Source organism: Lontra canadensis, unplaced genomic scaffold (genome assembly GCF_010015895.1).
Source record: "Lontra canadensis isolate GAN:19392208 unplaced genomic scaffold, GSC_riverotter_1.0 scaffold63, whole genome shotgun sequence".
NCBI lineage: Eukaryota > Metazoa > Chordata > Mammalia > Carnivora > Mustelidae > Lontra > Lontra canadensis.
Genome location: NW_022631057.1, coordinates 9,539,283 through 9,560,925, shown reverse-complemented (window position 1 = coordinate 9,560,925; position 21,643 = coordinate 9,539,283). Strand labels below are relative to the sequence as shown.

Sequence of the window (21,643 nt, the reverse complement as noted above, 5' to 3'; positions counted from 1 at the left end):
GCGCCTGCGGATTACCTGCCCCGGGGTTCGGTAGGGAATCGCCCTGTGTGTGGATTGCGGTTTTTCTGGGCAGTGTGGGATTTCGCTGCACGTCTTATGAGGTGATTGGTGTCTCAGACCTGGATCCCACGCCCGTGCTAACTAAAACTGAGTTTACACTCTGGTCCCCAGGATTTTTCAGCTACTGCCTCTGTCCACACACCGGGTTCGCTCCAGCACCCAAAGGTCCGTACGTTGTCGCCTTGGTGCTTGCTATTCCAACATGAGTCTGTAAAGAGCCCTCACTCTTATTTCTTATACAAAAGCCATAAAGTTCTGAGTTCTCAAAATGGAGGGAGGGGTTCTTAAAAGTTTTTCGATGGACCACCATCCTCCAAACAAAATTCTGGAAGGATCGATGAGAAAAGAAAATTGTCATTCCTTTGTGTTGAGAGAAAAAAAAGTCACAGTGTAGGTTACAGAACTGCAAGGGAGCAGGATCCTGGACGGGTAGCGCTAGTACGAATAAGAAGCTATTTCTTGTTCTGAGTTATGTTCTTTGTCCTTCTCACTTCCTTGCAGTTCTCAAAAGGTGCTGGTCCAGGTCTTGAGAAGCCAGACATCCAACCTGCTGGACCCACCCTAAGATATTTAGGAAACTCGGGGTTTTTTTGTTTTGTTTTTTAAGATTTTATTTATTTATTTGACGGAGAGAGAGAGCACAGGTAGGCACAGTGGCAGGCAGAGGGAGAGGGAGAAGCAGGCTCTCCGCAGAGCCAGGAGGCTGTTGTGGGACTGAGTCCCAAGACCCTGGGATCATGACCTGAGCCGAAGGCAGACACTTAACCAACTGAGCCACCCAGGCGCCCTAGGAAAGTCTTGTTTTTAATGTGATTGCGTAATACATAAGAGTTCATTAGGAACAAACCACTCTCCTAACATTGTCGTAATACGCTTGAATCAATTAGGAATTATAATTGGAGCTGAATATAATTGATTATAATTGTGAACTATTAAAATTTAATTTATCTAAAGGCATAACATAAAACAAGGATCCAATAGACTGTTAACTAAAAATTGTTGCAAATAATTTTCCATGTATACATAATTCATGTTTGTTGTCAAGTTCAAAATGCAGCTGATAAGCACTGAGCCTTCTTATTTCACAATGTTATCAATAAAAAATTAATAAGGCCAACGTTCGTGTAGATTTCTGCTGATGTGGCACTTTGCTGAAAACACTCAGGGATCAGGACTCTGGAGGAAATCAAAGGTGCAAAAGATAAAAAAAAGTCCTATTAAAATGCTGTCACTGTTGCAGACTTAAAGGGTTTAACTGAAATGTTCCCATTTTCAACGGTGTGCACTACTACTTTAATGCATTGGAATGAAAGAAGTGCTGATCCCAAAACTTTATTTCACCTTTCAAATTTTCAAGAATGAGAAATAAGGCCCCTCAGACCATTAAGTCCTTTGGCCACTTTAGTGGAACAAAATACCTATAGGTCTTTTATTCCACTTTTTATTAAAAAGCAATAACTTTTAATTAGTACCACTGTTAGCTTCCAGATCCAAAACATGGGTTTTTTTTAGAAAGACAAGTTGTAAACGTTACTAAAAGAGCTGTTGTATCTAAATGCAAGTAGCATGTAGCTATTAACCCAATATTAAGAAGGAAGGAGAAGGGGCGCCTGGGTGGCTCAGTGGGTTAAAGCCTCTGCCTTTGGCCCAGGTCATGATCCCAGGGTCCTGGGATCGATACCTGCATCGGGCTCTCTGCTCGGCAGGGAGCCTGCTTCCTCCTCTCTCTCTCTCTCTGCCTGCCTCTCAGCCTACTTGTGATCTCTGTCAAATAAATAAATAAATAAAATATTAAAAAAAAAAGAAGGAAGGAGAATGTTCTAAAGTCTTTGTCCTCAACAAAGTGGAAAAATTAAGGACAATACATGAATACAGAGAGCATTAGGATGTTATCTTTCTAAGTTATATCCATCCTACTTTGGGGGTATTAAGTCATCCTTTATTTTGGGCTAATAGTAAATGGTGGTGGTGGTGGTTGGTTTTTTGAGGTCCTTTCTTGTCAAAATTTAAAAGTGGCAAATCTATGCTGTTTATCAGAATCTTCTTTTAAATTTTAATAGCCTATGAAGTCCTAAGCCTAGGAACCATTGTTTTGGAGAGACTGGAAGATTGTTCCTACTGATTTGAAGAAATACATAATAGTAGCATTTCCTGTTGGAAGCAGTATAAAGCAATATCGAAAAGTAATAAAGAGTGTGGATTCTGAAGCCAGACTTACTTGGGTTCAGAAAATGTGTCTGCCTTATCCATGTGACCTTGGAAAAGTTATTTAATCTTCCTGGGCCTCAGTTTCCTATCTATAAACTAAAGATAATGATAACTCCTGCTTCATAGGGTTTTTGGAATAATTAAGTTAATCCGTGGAAAGTATTTAAAATAACACATTGTAGTCTCTCAATAAATGTCAGCTATTGTTGTGGTAGTGATAGTTAAAATTGTAGTGGTGTTTTTATTTAAAGGCACCTTAGATGACTAAGGTCCTTTTTGCTTCTGTATAAAGAGAGAAATTGAAGCAAGACATACATTCTAGTTGATTAAAATGCTAGAAGACTAGCTGATACTTATTGAGTACTTACCATGCAGTAAGACAGTACAGAATTCAAACTCAGATTATCTGGTTTCAAAGCTCATATGTAAAATCACTGCACCATATTACCACCAAAATGAAGGGAGTCATATGAAAGCTTTGCCTTTGAATGATATTAATAGCCTAAACAGATGTGGTATCAAACAGTGGCTGAGAGGGGGGAAAATCTATAGGACAGAAAACAAACTGAAAGGGTACTTAATGAATTTCTATGGTGTGCCAAAGTCGTGGACAAGGTACGTCAACAATTTGATTCAAAAAATAAGATTCAGTGGCACTAGAAAAAGTATATTAACTTTGATCTAGAGAAAAGTGCTTATGACTAACTTTTTATATAATTTATTTAAAATATAGTGTGTGGTAAAATAGTTTAAGATGGAGGGTTTTTTTTTTTCAGTTAAAAACAATAATAAATAGAGTAGTCTAGTAATGGGGAGCTCAGTTTCTAGAAGCAGATGTCTAGGTTTAAATCCCTGTTCCTCCTCTTAAAAGCTAATGACCTTGTAGGTGAGGAAAAAAACTTTTCTTCTACCCTCTTAGCTTCTGTCACTGGAGTCTTGCAAATTAAACTGACAAAAGACAGATTAATTAATGTGCAACATGCACACACATGAGAGACTCCAGTGATGAGTAACTCAAAGAGATTATTAGGATTTGAGGTTTATATACCATCTTAATGGGTGAGAGGAAGGAGGAGCAAAGCACTTAGAGGAAAACAAATGACTTTTTGGAAAGATAAATGGATTTTCAGGAGAACAAACAGGAGATAAGAAAGTTTGTGAAAATGGTTTTCTATCTTGGTGCAAGTGGTCTTTTTGTCTCCTTTAGGACCATAAAACTTCCCTAAATAAAGGATTTAAGGTAGGTTTTATTCTCATTTTCATTCTATTTCATTCTTATCCTTCCTTCTGGGAGTAGATCTGCCCTCAAGAAGAATTTATGGTAGTATTATTTCCCAGAAGTGGTTTCTTTTAGTCAGGTAAGGGAAGTCTAAAAGGCCTTTTCTTCTGCAGCTGTTGAATCGCAAATACCTTTAGCACAAAGTGGCATATTTGGGGGTGGCATATTCTGTACCCTTAACCTTGAACAAATTACTTAATCTCACTAAAATTCACTTTCCTTATCTATTATCAAATGGGCATAATAATGGCACCCAGTTAATAGAGTTGTGAGGATTAAATAAGAATATATGGAAGGCTCCTAGCTCAGCACCTGGAATACAATAACAACTTGATGAAATTAGTTATTATTTGCTACACTTCAACTAGAAATTTACTGGTTTGAATCAGTGATTCTCAACCTTGGTTGCACAACAGACTCCCTGGTGGGATTCACGAAATACCCCCTCGCCCCACAACCGAAGGTTCTTTTTCAATAAGTCTTGGGCCTGGGCACCCACTTTAAAAAAAAAAAAAAAGACCCTCAGATAACTTTAATGTTCAGCCCAAATAATGAGGTTTAGATCAAGAGTGAACAAACTGGGGCGCCTGGGTGGCTCAGTGGGTTAAAGCCTCTGCCTTCGGCTCAGGTCATGATCTCAGGGTCCTGGGATCGAGCCCTGCATCGGGCTCTCTGCTTGGCAGGGAGCCTGCTTCCTTCTCTCTCTCTCTGCCTGCCTCTCTGCCTACTTGTGATCTCTCTCTGTCAAATAAATAAATAAAATCTTTAAAAAAAAAAAAGAGTGAACAAACTAGTGGCTACCTGACAAATCTGTCCCATAACTACTTTCGAAAATAAAGTTTTAGTGGAACATGGTCACACCTATTTGTTTATGTGTATCTGTGGCTACTTTTACTCAAATCTAAGATATTTACTGCTTACAGCAAGTTTGTCAATTCCTAGTTTAGAATGAATTTGCTGGGCAGCCCATACCACATGGGGGCAATACAGCCTCATTACAGGATCAAGATTTTAGGGACTATTAAACTTGAAAATTGACTGCTAAACTAAACACATCAGGAATTATGAAAATTAGTATACTTTTCCTACCTATAAGCTCTTTTCTGTAGTTTCCAATCATGCATAAGTCTATTCTGTATTGAAAACATCTATGCCAGGGGTACCTGGCTGGCTATCTTTAGAGCATATGATTCTTAATTTCTGGGTTGTGACTTTGAGCCCTGTGTTGGGTGTGGAGATAACTTAAAAATAAAATCTTAAAAAAAAAAAACTATGCTAGACATTGATCCCTCCTCTGTCTACCATTCATGCCTAGTAAAAAGAGCTTTTACCCATGGCCTTTCTTTAGCACCTAGTCATTTCTGGTGTCTTTGAACTCTGGCTTCAAAGCTCATTTGTTCATTGAAGGTTATTCTCCAGGATCACCAATGACCTCCTAATTGTATTTTCTGAGTTCTCTTTCTTGTATTTCTATGGAGATCCCATCCTTCTTCAAACTCTGTCCTCCATGGCATTTCACATTCTCAGTTCTCTTGCTAATCTGGCCATGCTCACAGCTAAGAAGCTCTTTGTTCTTCTCCTTTAACCTGCATTCTCTTAATACACTCTGTTTAGGATGGGTATCAGCCCAAGTAGGTGCACTACTTTGCTTTTGTAAGTTGTTATTAACCCTACAAAGTTTGAGAATCGGGTCGCTAACTTGCTAAACCATGGTTTAGTACAAAATGGGAAAGATAAGAAGAAATTGATACTAGTTGAAGAGGTTTGATCAAGCATCATGTCCAAACGGCAGACCACATTAGGGGGTGGACACAACCTTCCTTAGCCTCATAAGCCCACACTTCGTGACTCAGTCAACTTTGAGGGCTAGACTCAAGTCTAACCTCAGAGACCTTTATACCGTTTCCTTCCTTAGGGAACATCTGCTCTGATCCTTTCTTCTGAGTAACATAGGAGCCTGTGGGATGCCAAAAAAAAAAGAAAAGAAAAAAGAAAACAAATGAACTGCATTGCTACCTGTAAACACTGTACTTGCAACTTACTGATTGGGGCTCAGCATGGGTAGATGGGAAATAGAGGTTATAACCACACAGAGCTAAAAATAGCAAGCTGTACCACTCAGTGAATGCTAAGAATAAACAGAACTATCGGGAAGGGCCTTGAGGAACAAGTCTTAGCCACATGGGGAGAGTTGACAGCTCCAGCTGTACATGTGGGAGAATGTTGAAATGCCGGCCACATTTCCCCTGGACCTTCAGACTTTGGCTCAAACCGACAACCACATTATTACCTAAAATACCTAAACCTTCTGCTTAACCTCACCCCATCAGCTTACATCCTCTGCAAATCAAAAACAACCTCCCCCTATACTGCCTTGTTATCAGAAGCCTAGATAAATAAATCACATACCAGGGGACAGTGACGTGGAGGGGAACTCTATCATTAGTTCCTGCTCTACCCATGGCAGAGAGACCAAAGGCTTTCCATCCCTGGGTTCATCTACCTCCCATAAGCTGAGCTCATTGAGATTGCCTGGCCTAGGCTCAAAGGTTTGACATATATGCTTTTTGGTAAATAATATTATACCAAACATTTTACTAAACCAAAGCCAAATAAATAGGTAACTAGTAAAGCTGTTTGCTACCTCCTCTTACTCACGTTGAACTAGACTATAGAACAACATGATGGGCAGCACCTGGGTGGCTCAGTGGGTTAAGCCTCTGCCTGCAGCTCAGGTTATGACCTCAGGTTCCTGGGATCAAGCCCTGAATCCCCACATAGGGCTCTCTGCTTCACCAGGGAGCCTGCTTCCCCTCCCCTCTCTGACTGCCTCTCCACCTACTTGTGATCTCTCTCTATCAAATAAATAAATAAAATCTTTAAAAAAAAAAAAAAGAACAACATGATGGTAGAAGAGATTTTGACAGGAGGACTTAGTTGGAATTTCCTAATCTCCTAGCTTACAGTCAGTAGCCTTTTTGCCAAACTTACTCCCACACCAACAGAAAACCTAATGAACTGATTTATACAGAAAGGATTTTAAGCAAACCTGCACAAAGACACAGAACATGCCATAAGAAAAGAACACCTTGCTTAATTTGCTTCCAGCACACAGTATACATTCATAGGTGCCCAAGAAACTAGGGACTCCAAAACATAAAGGGTTTTTGCCTTCTCAGCACTAACAATGAGAAAGCACACGATATATATTATTTTATCCTTAAATAGGTGATCATTCAAAATCCCAAGATTAAATCCACTAGGTTAGCCTGAATATTAATGTATTAAAAATATCTTTCGGGGCACCTGGGTGGCTCAGTGGGTTAAAGCCTCTGCCTTCGGCTCAGGTCATGATCCCGGGATCCTGGGATCAAGCTCCGAATCAGGCTCTCTGCTTGGCAGAGAGCCTGCTTCCCCCTCTCTCTCTCTGCCTGCCTCTCTGCCTACTTGTGATCTCTGTCTGTCAAATAAATAAATAATATTTTAAAATACATATATTTTTTTCAAAAATAATGCTTTTTTAAGAAAGAGGTTTCTCCTAGAAGCAGTAGAACTACATCAGGATCAGCAAAAGATACAGTCCTTTTAGCAAAAAGGACTGCAGGGGTTATGGACATTGGGGAGGGTATGTGCTATGGTGAGTGCTGTGAAGTGTGTAAACCTGCCGATTCACAGACCTGTACCGCTGGGGCTAAAAACACATTATATGTTTATTTAAAATTTTTTTTTAAAAAAGGACTTCAAACAGAAGCCTAGGGGCTGATTTTTACATCTATCTTTTAGGTAAAGCACATCACTTTCAATTGATTCCCACCACCAAAACTATGATTTTCCTAGAATGGTGGGCAGAAAATAGGATCTTCAGAAAACTTAAGAAGGGGCAGCTAGTTTGAGTAACATCTTAGATAAACATTCCCAAACACTCAAAACTACCGCACAGCTGAGCTTCCAGCGCTTGAAAAATTGAAACACTTGCCCATGGGAAAGAGCTATAAACACACAAAACATTCATACAAATCCTGTCTCTGGCATTTGGAAGTGGGGGTTCAGCATGTGTGCTGGGGAAAGGGGCTCCCAGGTAGAATATTCAACCTCAGCTCATTCTGAAGTAGTCTGATTCAGAAGCACCTGGGACAGTTCTCTACTCTGAGAGGTGTTCTAGAATTACGAATACAAGAAGATAGTTTAGAGGAAACAGCAATCCCTGAAGTCAGGTTTCAGGCCATTAAAGGTTTGTTGTTGTTTTTTTTAATTGAGGTATAATTCACACACCACAGAAATCGTCCTTTTAAAGCATACAGTTGGGTAGGTTTTTTTTTTTATCATATTCACGAAGTTGTGCAACCGTCGCCAACATCGAATTCAGAACATTTTAATCACCACCAAAAGACACAGTTTTAATTATCAATTTTCTCTATTCTCCCTCTCCCAAATCCCTAGCAACCATTAATCTACTTTCTGTCTCTATAGATCTGCTATTCTGGACATTTCACATAAATGAAATCATACAATACGTGGCCTTTTGAGTCTGTCTGCTTTCACTTAGCATGACGTTTTTAAGGTTCATGCATGTTGTAACATGTATAAACAAGCACTCCATTCCTTTTTATGGCTGAATAATATTCCATTGCATGAACTATCTTACTTTGTCTGTTATCAATTGATGGACATTTGGATTGCTTCCACTTTTAGGCTATTTTGAATAATGCTGCTTTGAACATTGATACACAAATTTTTGTGTGCACTTACATTTCCATTTCTCTTTGGTATATTCCACATGAAAGTGGAATCACTGTGTCATTTGGTAATTTTTTTTAAGATTTTATTTATTTACTTGGCGGGGTGAGGGGGCACAAGCAGGGGGAGTGGCAGGCAGAGGAAGAAGCAGACTTCCCACTGATCAGGGAGCCTGATCATGACCTGAGCTGAAGGCAGATGCTTAACCAACTGAGCCACCCAGCCCATTAGGTAATTTTAACTTCCTGATGAACTGTCACACTGTTTTCCTAAGCAACTGTACCAGTTTACATTCCCACCAGCAGTGTGCGAGGATTCCACCTTCTCCACATCCTCACCAACACTTGTTATTGTCTATCTTTTTTATTATAGCCATTCTCGTGGGTATATCATTGTGGTTTTGATTTGCATTCCCCTATTCACTAATGATATTGAGCATATTTTCATGGCTAATAAGCCATTTGTACATCTTCTTTGGTGAAATGTCTATGAGAATACTCCACTCATAAATGGGTTGTCATTTTATTGCAACAGTTCTTTACATATCAGTTTGGGGAGTGTTGTTATGTTAATAACATTAAATCTGCTGTTTACTTTTTGACTCGTCAATACTTAACATTAACAAACAGGTACAAATTCATATCTTCCAAGATCTATTTTTCTGTCATTGTTAGCCTAATCCTCTCCCAGCCTACTGAGCTGTAGATGTCCAAAGCAATCCCATTGGCTGGAGGTAAAAGCCAGTGTTGCCGTGTTCTGGATGACAGAAAGATGATTTGCACGAATAGCCACTAAACCATTGGTTATTTCCTGTACCTGACCTCCTTTTCTGCTCTGTAGTCCAGAAACATTTCTTTGAAAGATAGAAAATCCATAAATGGAAGCATCCTGTCAAATATGTCACCAACCATTTCATCCTTATGGGGTTGTAATGTGAAAGTCACCAAGTTAAATCCAGGAAGATCCAGCAGCTGTTCGTTCATATGCTTCTCTACCTAGTAAATATATTTGTTAAAAGTAAGCTATATGGGTCACCTGGTTGGCTCCTGCCATTGGGATTTTGGGTAATTTTTATTCTCTTTTTTTTTTAATTAATCCAAAGTTTTACATTGAACATGCATTGTATTTAAACTTGGGGGAAACACCAATAAAACTATTTTTATTTGAAGAAAAATGTGGCCCAGTCCACAGTCCTGGATCTAGGTCAGAATCCCAGGAAGCTGGTATCAGAACTTCCTCACCACTTCCCCAGGACCTTCACCAAGGAGCTGGTGTTTGGTGTGAAGTTGGAGGGTAAACAGGCCCCTTTGAGGGAGAACAATGGTTGTCAGGTGGAGTGTCATCTGAAAGCAGTGACCAACTTTGTCTTACCTCAGAGGGTGCAAATTATGGCCCCGACCCAGCTCCCCCAAACATGGTACTTTCTTCTTCTTGACTTTGGAGAAAGTCCGGAACTCTGAAGAATTGTGAAGCCGAGTTCCTCTGCACTTCCCAAAAGAAGTCTCAGAACTAAAGCTCCAATAAAGGTGAGGACTTTCATGTGTTGTGGCTGAGACTTTTATATATATGAATATAGAAATACAAATAAATGTATATAAAAATATATATATGTGTGTATATATATATATATATATATACACACACATATATATATAGTAGACCTATAAAGGAGCAGTTTCTATGTTCTTGAAGTTAAGCCAGTAGAAATTCAAGATAAAAAGTTGTAAGTTTAGGATGCTAAATGTAATCCCCATGGCAACCACAGAGAAAATAGCTATAAAATACACACAAAAGGAAATGAGAAGATGATTAAAACATTTCGCTACCAAAAAAAATCAACTAAACACAAAAGTAGATGGTAATGCAGGAAATAAGGGACAAAAATACTGTAAGGCATTTAGAAAACACGTAACAAAATGTCAGAAGTCACTCTTAGGAGTAATTACTTTAAATTGACTAAACTGTCTAATCAAGACAGATGTTGGCAGAATTGACTTTGAAAACTGATCTGGCACCTGGGTGGCCCCGTCAGTTGAGTATCTGACTCTTGATTTCGGCTCAGGTCATGATCTCAGGGTCCTGGGATTGGGCCATCCTCAGACTCCATACTCAGGGCAGCCTGCTTATCCCTCTCCCCCTGCTCCATCCCCTCTCGCTGCCTGTCTCTCTCTTTCTCTGTCTTTCTCTCTGTGTTAAAATAAATAAATAAAATCTTTTAAAATAATCTGATCCAACTGTGCTGTCTATGTGAGACTCAATTTTTTTTTATTTTTTTTTAAATTTTAAGTAATCTCTACACCCACTCACAAGACCAAGATCAAGAGTCGCTTGCTCCATTGATTAATCCAGCCAGGCACCCTGAGAGACTTGCTTTAGATCTAAAGACACCAACAGGTTGCAAGTGAAAGGATGGAAAAAAATATTCCATGCATATACTAAGCAAAAGAGAATGGTGGCTAAACTAATACCAGACAAAATAGACATTATAGCAAAAAAAGTTTATAAGAAACAAGGGCATTTTAAGAGTTCATTAAAGTGTTCAACATAGCAAGAAGATATAATTATGAACTTTTACATACCTAATAACAGGTCGTCAAAATATAAGCAGCAAAAACTGATGGAATTGAAGGGAAAAATAGACAGTTATACAGTAATAGTTGAAGAATTCAATATCCCACTGACAATAATGAACAGAACAACTAGACATAGAATAAGTAAGGAAATAGAGGACTTAAACTGCACAGTAAACCGACTAGATTTAGCAGGCATTTCAGAGCACTTTACCCACCAACCACAGAATACACATTCTTCTCAAGTGCACAAGGAACATTTTACAGGATATGTCAGGCCACAGATTAAGTCTCAATCCATTTAAAAAGATAGATACCATACAAAGTATCTACTCTTGACAAAATGGGATGAAGTTAGCAATCACTAACAAAAGGAAAACTGGAAATTTCACAAAATTGTGGAAATTAGCACACTTTTAAACAACCAGTAAATCACAAAAGAAATCACCAAAAAATTAGAAAATATTTAAATGAATGAAAATTAAAATACAACATGCCGAACTTTATGGGGCATAGTGAAAGTGGTTCTAAAGGGAAAGTTTATAGCTATAAATGCTTACACCAAAAAAATAAGAAAAATCTCAAACCAATAACGTAACTTTACAGTTCAAGGATCTAGATATAGCAGAACAAACTAATCCAAAGAAAATGGAAGGAAGTAATAAAGATGAAAGCAAAGGTCAATGAAATATAGAAGAGAAATCAATGAAACCAAAAGCTGGCTCTTCTAAAAAAGCAACAAAATTGAAAATCTGTTAGCTCGATGGATGAAGAAAAAAAGAGAACACTAAAATTACTAAAATCAGAAATGAAAGTGGGGACATTACTACCAATTCTACAAAAACAAAAAAGTATAAGAGAGTACTATGCTGGGCTCCTGGGTGGCTCAGTCTGTTAAGTGTCTGCTTTTAGCTCAGGTCACAATCCCTGGCACCTGGGATTGAGTCCCACATAGGACTCCCTGCTCAGTGGGGAGTCTGCTTCTCCCTCTGCCTCTGCCCCTCCACCCTGCTCATGCTTGCTCACTCTCTGTCAAATAAATAAATAAAATCTTTTAAAAAAATGAACAAAGACCTTAATAGACATCTAGCTAAAAGAGATATACAAATGACAGATAGGCATATGAAAAGATGTTCCACATCATATGCCATCAAGGAAATGAAAATTAAAACAACAATGAGGGGTGCCTGGGTGGCTCAGTGGGTTGGGCCTCTGCCTTCGGCTTGGGTCATGATCTCAGGGTCCTGAAATCGGGCCCTGCATCGGGCTCTCTGCTCAGCGGGGAGCCTGCTTCCCCCTGTCTCTCTGCCTGCATGTGATGTCTCTCTCTGTGTCAAATAAATAAAATCTTTAAAAATTTAAAAACAACAACAACAACAATGAGAAATACCATCACTAACCTATTAGAATGGTCAAAATCTAGGACACCTGACAGCACCAAATACTGGTGAGGATGTGCATCAACAGGAACTCTGATATATCATAATGGGGATGTAAAATGGTACAGCAACTTTGGAAGACACTTTGGTGGTTTTTTTACAAAACTAAACCTACTTTTTTTTTTAAGGTTTATTTATTTATTGGTGAGAGAAAGAGAGAGAACTTGAGCACAAGCAGCAGGAGCTGCACTCCCTGCTGAGCAGGGAGCCCGACACTGGACTCGATTCCAGGACCCTGGGATCATGACCTGAGCCAAAAGCAGACACTAAACCGTCTGAGCCAGCCAGGCATCCCAAAAGTAAACCTACTCGTAACATACAATTCAGAAATTGAGTTCCTTAGTATTTACCCAAAGGAGGTGAAAACATGTCTGCACAAAAACCTGCATGGGGATATTTCTAGCAGCTTTTTTCATAATTGCTCAAACTTGGAAGCAACCAAGATGCCCTTTGGTAGGGGAATGGTTAGATAAATAAACCGTGGTACATCCAGACAACAGAATATTATTCAGTGCTAAAAAGGAATAAGCTATAAAGTCATGAAGAGACATGGAAATACCTTAAACGCATCTTACTAAGTGAAAGAAGGCAGTATGAAAAGGCTACTCACTACGCGATTCCAAATATAGGATGTTCTGGCAAAGACAAAACCATGGAGAAAGTAAAAATATCAGTGGTTTCCAGGGATTAGGAGAGAGGGAGGGATGAATGGGCAGAGCACTGAGGGTTTGTAGGGCAGTGAAAATACCCTGTAAGTTACCATAATAATGGGTACCCGTCATTTATACATTTGTCCAAATCCATCAAATACACCATTAAGACTGAACCATTATGTAAACTATGGGCTTCAGGGGACAAAGCTGTGCTAATGTAGGTTCATCAGTTGAACAACACACACTGATGAGTGATGTTGATCACAGGGGAGGCTATGCCTCTGTAGGAGAGGGAGGTATGCGCAAAATCTCTATATCGTCTTCTCAATGTAGCTGTGAACCTGAAACTGCTCTTTTAAAAAGTCTTTTTTTTTTTAAGAATGCTACTTACATAAGTAAACTGTATACTGTAAACTTCCTTGATTCATGAAAAAAAATTACTGCCAAATGAAAACTTTTCTTGATACTCTATAAATTGCAGACATCCGAATATACATCCAAGAATCACAGACTGAGAAACAGCTCTACAAGCTCCCAGCCCCAACACCATGAAAGATTTTCTATGGCTATTCATTGTTACTGCAACAGTAATGGTGTTCCCGATCTGCTTTTTCATTAGAGAAAATCCCTTTGATACTACAAGTTTCCTATCTTCGGTGAGTACCAGAAACTATGGATAGGGCAAAGTTAAAATCCCTTGACTTAAAAAAAAAAAAAAGATTATCTAATTATCTATTTGTGTGAAATTGTCACTAACACTGTAGACACTCAAAGAAGAAAAAAGATAATGAATTTGAGGACTCAGCATATCATTTTTCTTTGATGGAGAAAATAAGGGATGTGGCACTCCAGAACAGAGAATTTAGGGCTGAGGAAAAAATAACGCTTATTTAATACTTCGGCAAAGTTGGCTCTTTTTTAATAGCAATTGATGAGACATAAAATACTCTGACAATTACCATATGATCTCTCTGATATGAGGAATTTGAGAGGCAGGGTGGAAGGTCGTGAGGGGGAGGAAAAAAAATGAAACAAGATGGGATGGGGAGGGAGATAAACGATAAGAGACTCTTAATCTCAGAAAACAAACTGAGGGCTGCTGGGCAGTGGTGGGGGGAGGGATGGAGTGGCTGGGGGATGGACAATGGAGAGGGTATGTGCTATGGTGAGTGCCATGAATTGTGTGAGACTGATGATTCACAGTGGTAACCCTGAAGCGAATAATACATTATATGTTTATTTTTTAAAATATTCTCTTTGTTTAGTAAGTTTCCCATTTTAGAAAATTTCCTTCAGTTTTAAAGTTACATATCTCCTCCGGCCCACTTTATATAGTAGGATGCTGAATTTCAGAAAAGTTAAGTCATTTATCGAAGCCAAGAAAAAGTCTCAAGAGTTGAGAAAATTGCCCTAGAAACCAGAAATGACAAGAAAAGGGAGAGTAGTAAACGAATTTGCAAGAGTGAATTGCCACTTAGAGGAAAGAGTTTAGATTGGGACATTGGGGTGGAAGTACGTTCTCTCCTGTATCTCTCACACTTAATAGATGTTTTGCCCTTCACAGAACCCGTATCAAGCTGTAGTCATAGGGAACCCAGGAAAGCTAGTGAAATTCCAGTTCCCTTCATCCCAAGACCCACTGTTTATACAAGAGCCCCTCGTGTAGAACTTCTTTAGAAGAATAAATATATATAAATAAAAATAAAGAATAAATAAATATTCTTTAGAGAATAAGGAAGAAATTGAAGTCAGCCCTGAGCAACCTGCCCTGTATCCTAGAGATACTTCATTGTGTCGTACAAAGAGAATCCACTCAACTATTATTCCCAAAGGGCTTGAATAATAGAGCTGAAACTTACTTTTTTCTCAGGAGGAAAACAAGATGGTAGCTTGGCAGAGAGCCAGGATGCAGATCAACCCTGGTAGAACAAACCACTTGGAAACCTTCAAAAATATGCAGAAAAAGTTAGAACTGCTCAAAAACATAAACGCCCAAATCTTGATTGGAGCTCCTCCTTTGGAAAAAAGTGAGTATGCACAAGGGGTATGGAACATGCTGGGACAGGTCAGACAAGAGTAGAGACAGAAGGCAGTAGGAAGGAAATGGACCTATGATAGCATTTGATACAGTGGATCACTCTTCTTTTAACATTCTTCAATTGCTTATAGAATTCCAAACTCTTCTGGTTTTCCTCCAGCTTCACTAGTAGATCCTCAGTCTGTTTTGCTGGCTTATCTTCTCTCGCCATTGCCTAAATGCTGATGTATCCTAGTTCTTGTCTAGACTCACTGTCTTGGTGACCTCATCTAATCTCACAGCCTTAACTACCATCACGTACTCTCAAAAGTACGGCTGCAGCCTAGATCTGACTGTGGTCCTCACCAACTTCTGCAGTAAGGGTACCCCTCTTTCCCCTATCGCTGGTAACTGTGCCAGCATCCATTATGAAGTCTATGGCTAGAGACTATGTGGCTTTTTTTTTTAAGATTTTATTTATTTATTTGACAGAGATCACGAGTAGGCAGAGAGGCAGGCAGAGAGAGAGGAGGAAGCAGGCTCCCCACTGAGCAGAGAGCCCGATGTGGGGCTCGATCCCAGAACCCTGAGATCGTGACCCGAGTCAAAGGCAGAGGCTTAACCCACTGAGTCACCCAGGTGCCCTGACTATGTGGCTTTTATCCGTCAGCTCAACCAGGACTTTGTGATTCTCTTTGCTGAACAAGCTTCATTTTGGCATTGTGTACCCTTCTGAGGTCCAGCTATGGCATTCATTTGATCCCCATAAGTTGTGATGGTATTTGATAAGAAAAAATAAATCTTGTGACAGAATAACCATTAACTGACTCATATACTTTAAGAATTCAAAGAACAACACAAAGTTATTTATTGTCAATAAAATAAGATTAAGTTCAAGAGGGCTTAAGCTTGTTGGTCTTAAAAATACAAAGAAATCTCAGCAAGGGAAAACTACATTTTTCTTTAAGTTTAAATGCATTTTTAATTGAATGAACCTGAACCCATGATGTGTTTTATCTTTTTCTAAAAAAAAATTTTTAGGGGGCACCTGGGTGGCTCAGTGGGTTAAACCTCTGCCTTCGGCTCAGGTCATGATCCCAGGGTCCTGGAATCGAGCCCCATATTGGGCTCCCTGCTCAGGGGGGAGCCTGCTTCTTCCTCTCCAGCTCCCCATGGCTTGTGTTCCCTCCCTTGCTATCTCTCTCTGTCATAAATAAATAAAAAGACTTAAAAAAAAAGTTTTTTTAGCTCTGTCCCCTAGGGTCTAGAAACAACCCCCTAGGAGTGAGTAATTCCATTTTATAATAAAATAACCAGTCCTCCTTGAAAAAAAAAAAAAAAGGCTGATTTCACGTCCAAGGCAGGAAGTGTCATACCGATAGCAAGGAATCTTTCAAAAATAACTAAAGTTGAGGGACACCTGGATAGCTCAGTTGATTAAGCATTCAACTCTAGCTTTCAGTTCAGTTCATGATCTCATGGTTCGTGATGCTGAGCTCCACGTGGAGCCCCATGTCCAGCCTGGCTCAGTGGGGAGTCTGCTTGAGATTCTCTCCCCCTCTCCTCCCCCTACTCTAAAACAAACAAACAAATAAATCTTTTTTTTTTTTTTAAAGAAAAATTGGGGCACCTGGGTGGCTCAGTGGGTTAAGCCTCTGCCTTTGACTCGGGTCATGATCTCAGGGTCCTGGGATCGAGCCCCGCATTGGGCTCTCTGCTCAGCAGGGAGCCTGCTTCCCCCTCTCTCTCTGCCTGCCTCTCTGCCTACTTGTGATTTCTCTCTCTGTCAAATAAATAAATAAAATATTAAAAAAAAGAAAAAGAAAAGAAAAATTACTAAACTTGTATTAAATGGGCTCAGGACCCAACTTCAAGAGACTACTTGCCTAAGATAGGACAATTTAAACATCGATAAAATTTCTGTGGTTTGAATCATAAAATTCATGAGTTCATATAGATACCAAAACAAACAAACAAACAGAAAACCAACCAACCAATTTCGTCACAATTGGAAAATGCTAGGCAACCAATCATTATTTTGAAAGCTGGTGAGTAAAAGGAAAGAATCAAATACTTATCTCATTTACCTATATGAACTATACCACTGGGTAACCAAAGAGGAGATTAAGGGAATTTTCACTTTATAGAAACATTCCAGGTAATGAATGCAGAAGGAATGTTTGACTTAAAATATCACCATATTACAATCCTTAGAGTATTAATGGATCTAGACACTGAACATCAAAGGCTGCTAAGAACCTAAAAACAGAAACAGTTTGCCTTTGTGTGCCTTCTGATGGAAGAACATATCAGATAAACCTAAGCTGAACTCGATCAAGTCACCATATCCATATTTTCTACAAATTTCTTTTCATATGAACCTGTCCTTTCACCAAAAAGTATGATTTCTTCTTCAATCTCTCTGAGGATTGATAATAATATATTTGAAATGTTCTTCATTTCAGGATTCCCTCTATTACATTTTTACAGTTTTCTTTCTGGTCGAGTCGTTTTTCTTCCATTATGTTGGTGATTCTTGTTTCATATTTATATTCAAATGTTCTTTGATTCTTGTTTCAGATTTATATTCCAGGATCTAGAATGAGCAGTGTAATTCTCTACAGATAACCAGTCCTTTTTGCCTCTCTGTAGAAGTGTATTGTGATTATAGAAGCCTGCCTCATTAGATTATGGGGGAGCAGTGACACAGAGAGGAAGTAAGGAATGTGGATAACAGATCTTCTGGGCAAAGTGTCCTGCTAATTCTCCCAGTAGAACCCTAAGTCATGTGGGGAATTTCCCCCATTTACCTGCTTACACACTCTGGCAGGCTCTACATTTCTGAATGTCTACTTGAGGGAGTGTAAAGGTAAATGCCATAGTCAGCTATGCTCTCTCTTTTCCCCCTTCTTCTGTTGCCTAGAGTTCTTGCCTGCATTTCTGATGTTCTTTCCACCGCCAGGATTCACACTCTGGGCCTTTGCCTGGCAAACCTTCCACTTTATTTAGATAGAAATCCTTATGACTTTTGCCTGGGCATGTGTGTTGCTACCACCAGCCTCTTAGTGATCACTGGTCTAGTGGTTCTGGAAACAGTTCTGTAATTATCCAGGTGACCATTCCAGAGTCCATACCTCTTCTATCTAGTGGCTCAAACTGAGAACTTTTCTGAAGTTCTGATACAGATGCATCTGTGCAATTGTTTTCTCTGTGTGTCTTTGGGGCTATAAATTCTACTTAGATTTCTCCACCAATCCTGTTCCAAATTCTATATTCCGGGAATTCTTCAAATATTATTATCTTTTCATGGCCACCTTCCTGGTTTCTCAGTGGGACTTTGGGTGGGAGGAGACGTGAATGCAATGATTTTAGTTTATCTTCTTTATCTATTTCTCCCACAGTAGTTTTTCAAATATAATCTTTTTTTTAAGATTTTATTTATTCATTTGACAGATAGAGATCACAAGTAGGCAGAGAGGGAGGAGGAAGCAGGCTCCCCACTGAGCAGAGAGCCCGATGTGGGGCTCGACCCCAGAACCCTGAGATCATGACCTGAGCCGAAGGCAGAGGCTTAACCCACTGAGCCACCCAGGCGCCCCCTCAAAGATAATCTTTTTAACTCATAGCTTATGACCAGATATTTTTAACTCCTAATATGGTCCATACCCAGACCTGGGGGCGAGAAAATGTAAAATAACCGGAGGGACAAATGAATTTAGCATATGGAAAGACCTAAGAAAGATTTATAACCTCACTCATAGCAACTATTCTCCTCACTTCTCTAAGTTGTTAAAGGTCCTCTTTTCTCCCCAATCCTAGAACTGCTGACCATAGGGATTTCCTCAGTTCAACATTCCAGTGGGAGCTACCTCTTGGACACCCTGCAATCTCTCTTCATTGCTTCCTCCTCATCTGAGCGGAAACACTTCATTGTCTTGGTACACCTGGCAGATCCTGACCCCAAGTGGCTTGTTCAAATGATCTCCAACATCTCAACCCTGTTTAAACCATATATCCAGGCCAGACAGCTAGTAGTGATCAATACACCTCTTAAAAACTATCTTCTTTTAAAGGACCTTAAGAAAAACTTTCATGACACCCCAGCCTATGTAGCCTTCCACTTCAAGCAGAACATGGATTATGCCTTCCTCATGAACTTTGCAACCAACCTCTCTGACTATTTTCTGATGATCGAAGATGATGTGACATGTGCTCCAGGATTTGTCACCCAGATAGCTACTGCAGTGTCTGCCTGGAGAAACAAACCTTGGCTGACTCTAAACTTCTCTCAGCTGGGCTTCACTGGAAAACTCTTTCGTACGAGAGACCTTCCCTGCTTGGTTCACTTCCTTTTCCTCTTCTACCAAAAAATGCCCTGTGACTACCTCTTCACTCATTTTCATGACCTTCTCATGGAACCAGCACCAATCCAATTCTTCCCTTCTCTTTTCCAGCACATGGGTAATTACTCCTTCTTTGATAGCAAATTCAATAGCCTCAAAGATAAAGAGATTGAGGAAAATGACCCTGGTTCTCCCAGCAACCCTGCTGCTTCCATCTACACCAGCTTGAAGGTTGCCAATGACTCTGTTCTCATGAATGCCTATAGCTTGGATAAGAATTTCTTTTATACCAAATCAGCGGAGGCTGGCAGTCATCTGACTGTGGTTTTGGATGTACCTGCCAAAGTGTTCCAAGTTCAAGTGCTGACTGGCTCTCACCTAAAAGGCAAGAATCATCTGGAAGAGGGACAAGTAGAACTGGGCTATGATGCTACTAATAGGGTCAATGACTGTGATGACTATATTCTACTGGGGCTACTAGAGAATGGCACCCTGAATAAGCAGGTATTATCTGATGAGTCTGGGAAGAAGGTAAAATGTGTGAGATTGCTTGTGACAGCCACTCCACCCTCTGGAATAATAGTCAGGCACATCAACCTATGGATTAAGTGAAGTTTAATAATATTGAAGAAGCCATTGGGAGTTCTGGGAGGGATTGAGTTGGAGTTTAGAATGTATAGAGATTTAAAAAAATTAAAGTCTTGAAATTGGTCAAGGACATCTCACTCTTGGATTCTTTCAGGATTCTTTTTTTTTTTAAGATTTTATTTACTTATTTGACAGAGAGAAAGATATCACAAGTAGGCAGAGAAAGAGGGGGAAGCAGGCTACCATCTGAGCAGAGAGCCCCGTGTGGGGCTCAATCCCAGGACCCTGAGATCATGACCTGAGCCAAAGGCAGAGGCTTAACCCACTGAGCCACCCAGGTGCCCCTCCTTTCAGGATTCTTAACACAGAAGACACAACATGTTGAAAGGCAGAGTGAAGGTAACATCCTCTTGGTCCCAGAGAGCCACTGGTGGAAGAGGCAGGATTTTTAACCCTTCCCTGGTTTTCTTTTTTTTTTTTTTCTCTTCCCTGTTTTTCTATGCAAAAGGATCTACCATCCAAAATTCTTCCCTTGGAGCAAGAACACCAGACTTCTAGAAGCAACAGGAACATATGGGTAGGACTGACTGGATGCTCATATCCCAAGACTCTAGCAGTACATGAGAGAAGACAGAGGATCTTTCCAAGAGCCAAGAAATAGGATCATTAAAGGCTGCACTTCCTATGTGACAAAAAAAAATTAGTTGGTCAGGAGAGGAGCATGACTATTTTCTCTGTGATCTCATTATGCCATTACAAGGCAGTCATTCATTTGATAAATACTTATTGTATAACCTTCATATTAGGCACAGATTTTCTCCTACCTGATCACCTAATATGTCAGGGTATTCCTTTTTAAATAGCATCAAAATTATTAAAAAAGTAATTTTCTCTGAATTTTGGCTGCCCTTGTCTCCAGCATAGTCTTATCTCTGGGACTATAAGACAACTGGGATGTTTCTGATAGGAAAAATTGGATATTTTGCTAACATTTTTTCAGTTCAGTTTTGCTATAAGCTCTCTATTCCAGGAAGAATCTGAGCTCTGAGCCCTGAACTCAACTAATGTGCATTGTCTGGTTTTCACTAGCTTGAGAACTATAATCCATGAAGGTGCAGATTAAGGAAAAATAAAGGACCGCTTGAAAAGGGATATTTGGGAAGAAATGGAATAAAAAACTAGGCAGCATGTCCAAATGAGTTGTAATAAAAATGGATAGAAAGAGCTGGGGGATTCAGAAACAGGATAATGGGATGAAAACAAGAGGAGGGATATGGGGGAAGCCAAACAAGGATGCGAGGCAGAGGCTTTGGGAGCATGATATGCAAGGAAATGGGGTGAGTGTATATGGTTGGCATAAAAATGTATTGTTGAAATTGGCTACAGGCATCATGACTAACTGACAGCTCCACTGCTGTTCTCTGGATTCACCACAGTGTTGGTGCCAAGGCCATACTTCCTACAGAATGCTCCCAGCCAATAAGTGACTATAGCAGGGGTGCTAGCAAGACCCAACCTGGGAAGATGGGGGACTCCTCCAACAGGTGACATTGGCTCAAGAACTCTCCATCAGCCTGTTTGAAGCTGTCTTGGAACGATGCTGTAGTCCTAGACTCTTCTTAGCAATTTCTTCTTCTCTGCCACCTTCCACTGTTGTCACATCTTCACTACACTCTGAAGCCTCTCCGGGCCTTCTCCTTCTCCCTCCACTAATCTCTTGGATATCTAACCCCATTTTCATGTCAGCTT

At 39.8% G+C, this 21,643-nt stretch overlaps 1 protein-coding gene across 2 annotated transcripts; it reads left to right on the top strand.

Moving 5' to 3' along the window:
- The first annotated feature begins 106 nt into the window (after positions 1-106).
- On the top strand, positions 107-20,011 carry LOC116879693 (alpha-1,6-mannosyl-glycoprotein 4-beta-N-acetylglucosaminyltransferase-like). 2 transcript variants are annotated; one of them, XM_032878084.1, is made up of 4 exons: positions 107-225; positions 13,428-13,602; positions 14,817-14,973; positions 18,783-20,011. In XM_032878084.1, the coding sequence occupies exons 2-4, from the start codon at positions 13,495-13,497 to the stop codon at positions 19,916-19,918; spliced, it is 1,401 nt and encodes a 466-aa protein (XP_032733975.1). In that variant the 5' UTR covers positions 107-225; positions 13,428-13,494; the 3' UTR covers positions 19,919-20,011. The 2 variants fall into 2 exon arrangements, with proteins under 2 accessions (XP_032733975.1, XP_032733974.1); XM_032878083.1 differs by lacking the exon at positions 107-225 and adding an exon at positions 9,689-9,810.
- The last annotated feature ends 1,632 nt before the right edge of the window (positions 20,012-21,643 follow it).

Coding starts and splice junctions, on each gene's coding strand:
- LOC116879693 (XM_032878084.1), top strand. CDS start 13,495: ATGAAAGATTTTCTATGGCTATTCATTGTTACTGCAACAGTAATGGTG. Junction 13,603..14,816: donor CTACAAGTTTCCTATCTTCG/GTGAGTACCAGA, acceptor CTTTTTTCTCAG/GAGGAAAACAAGATGGTAGC. Junction 14,974..18,782: donor AGCTCCTCCTTTGGAAAAAA/GTGAGTATGCAC, acceptor CCCCAATCCTAG/AACTGCTGACCATAGGGATT.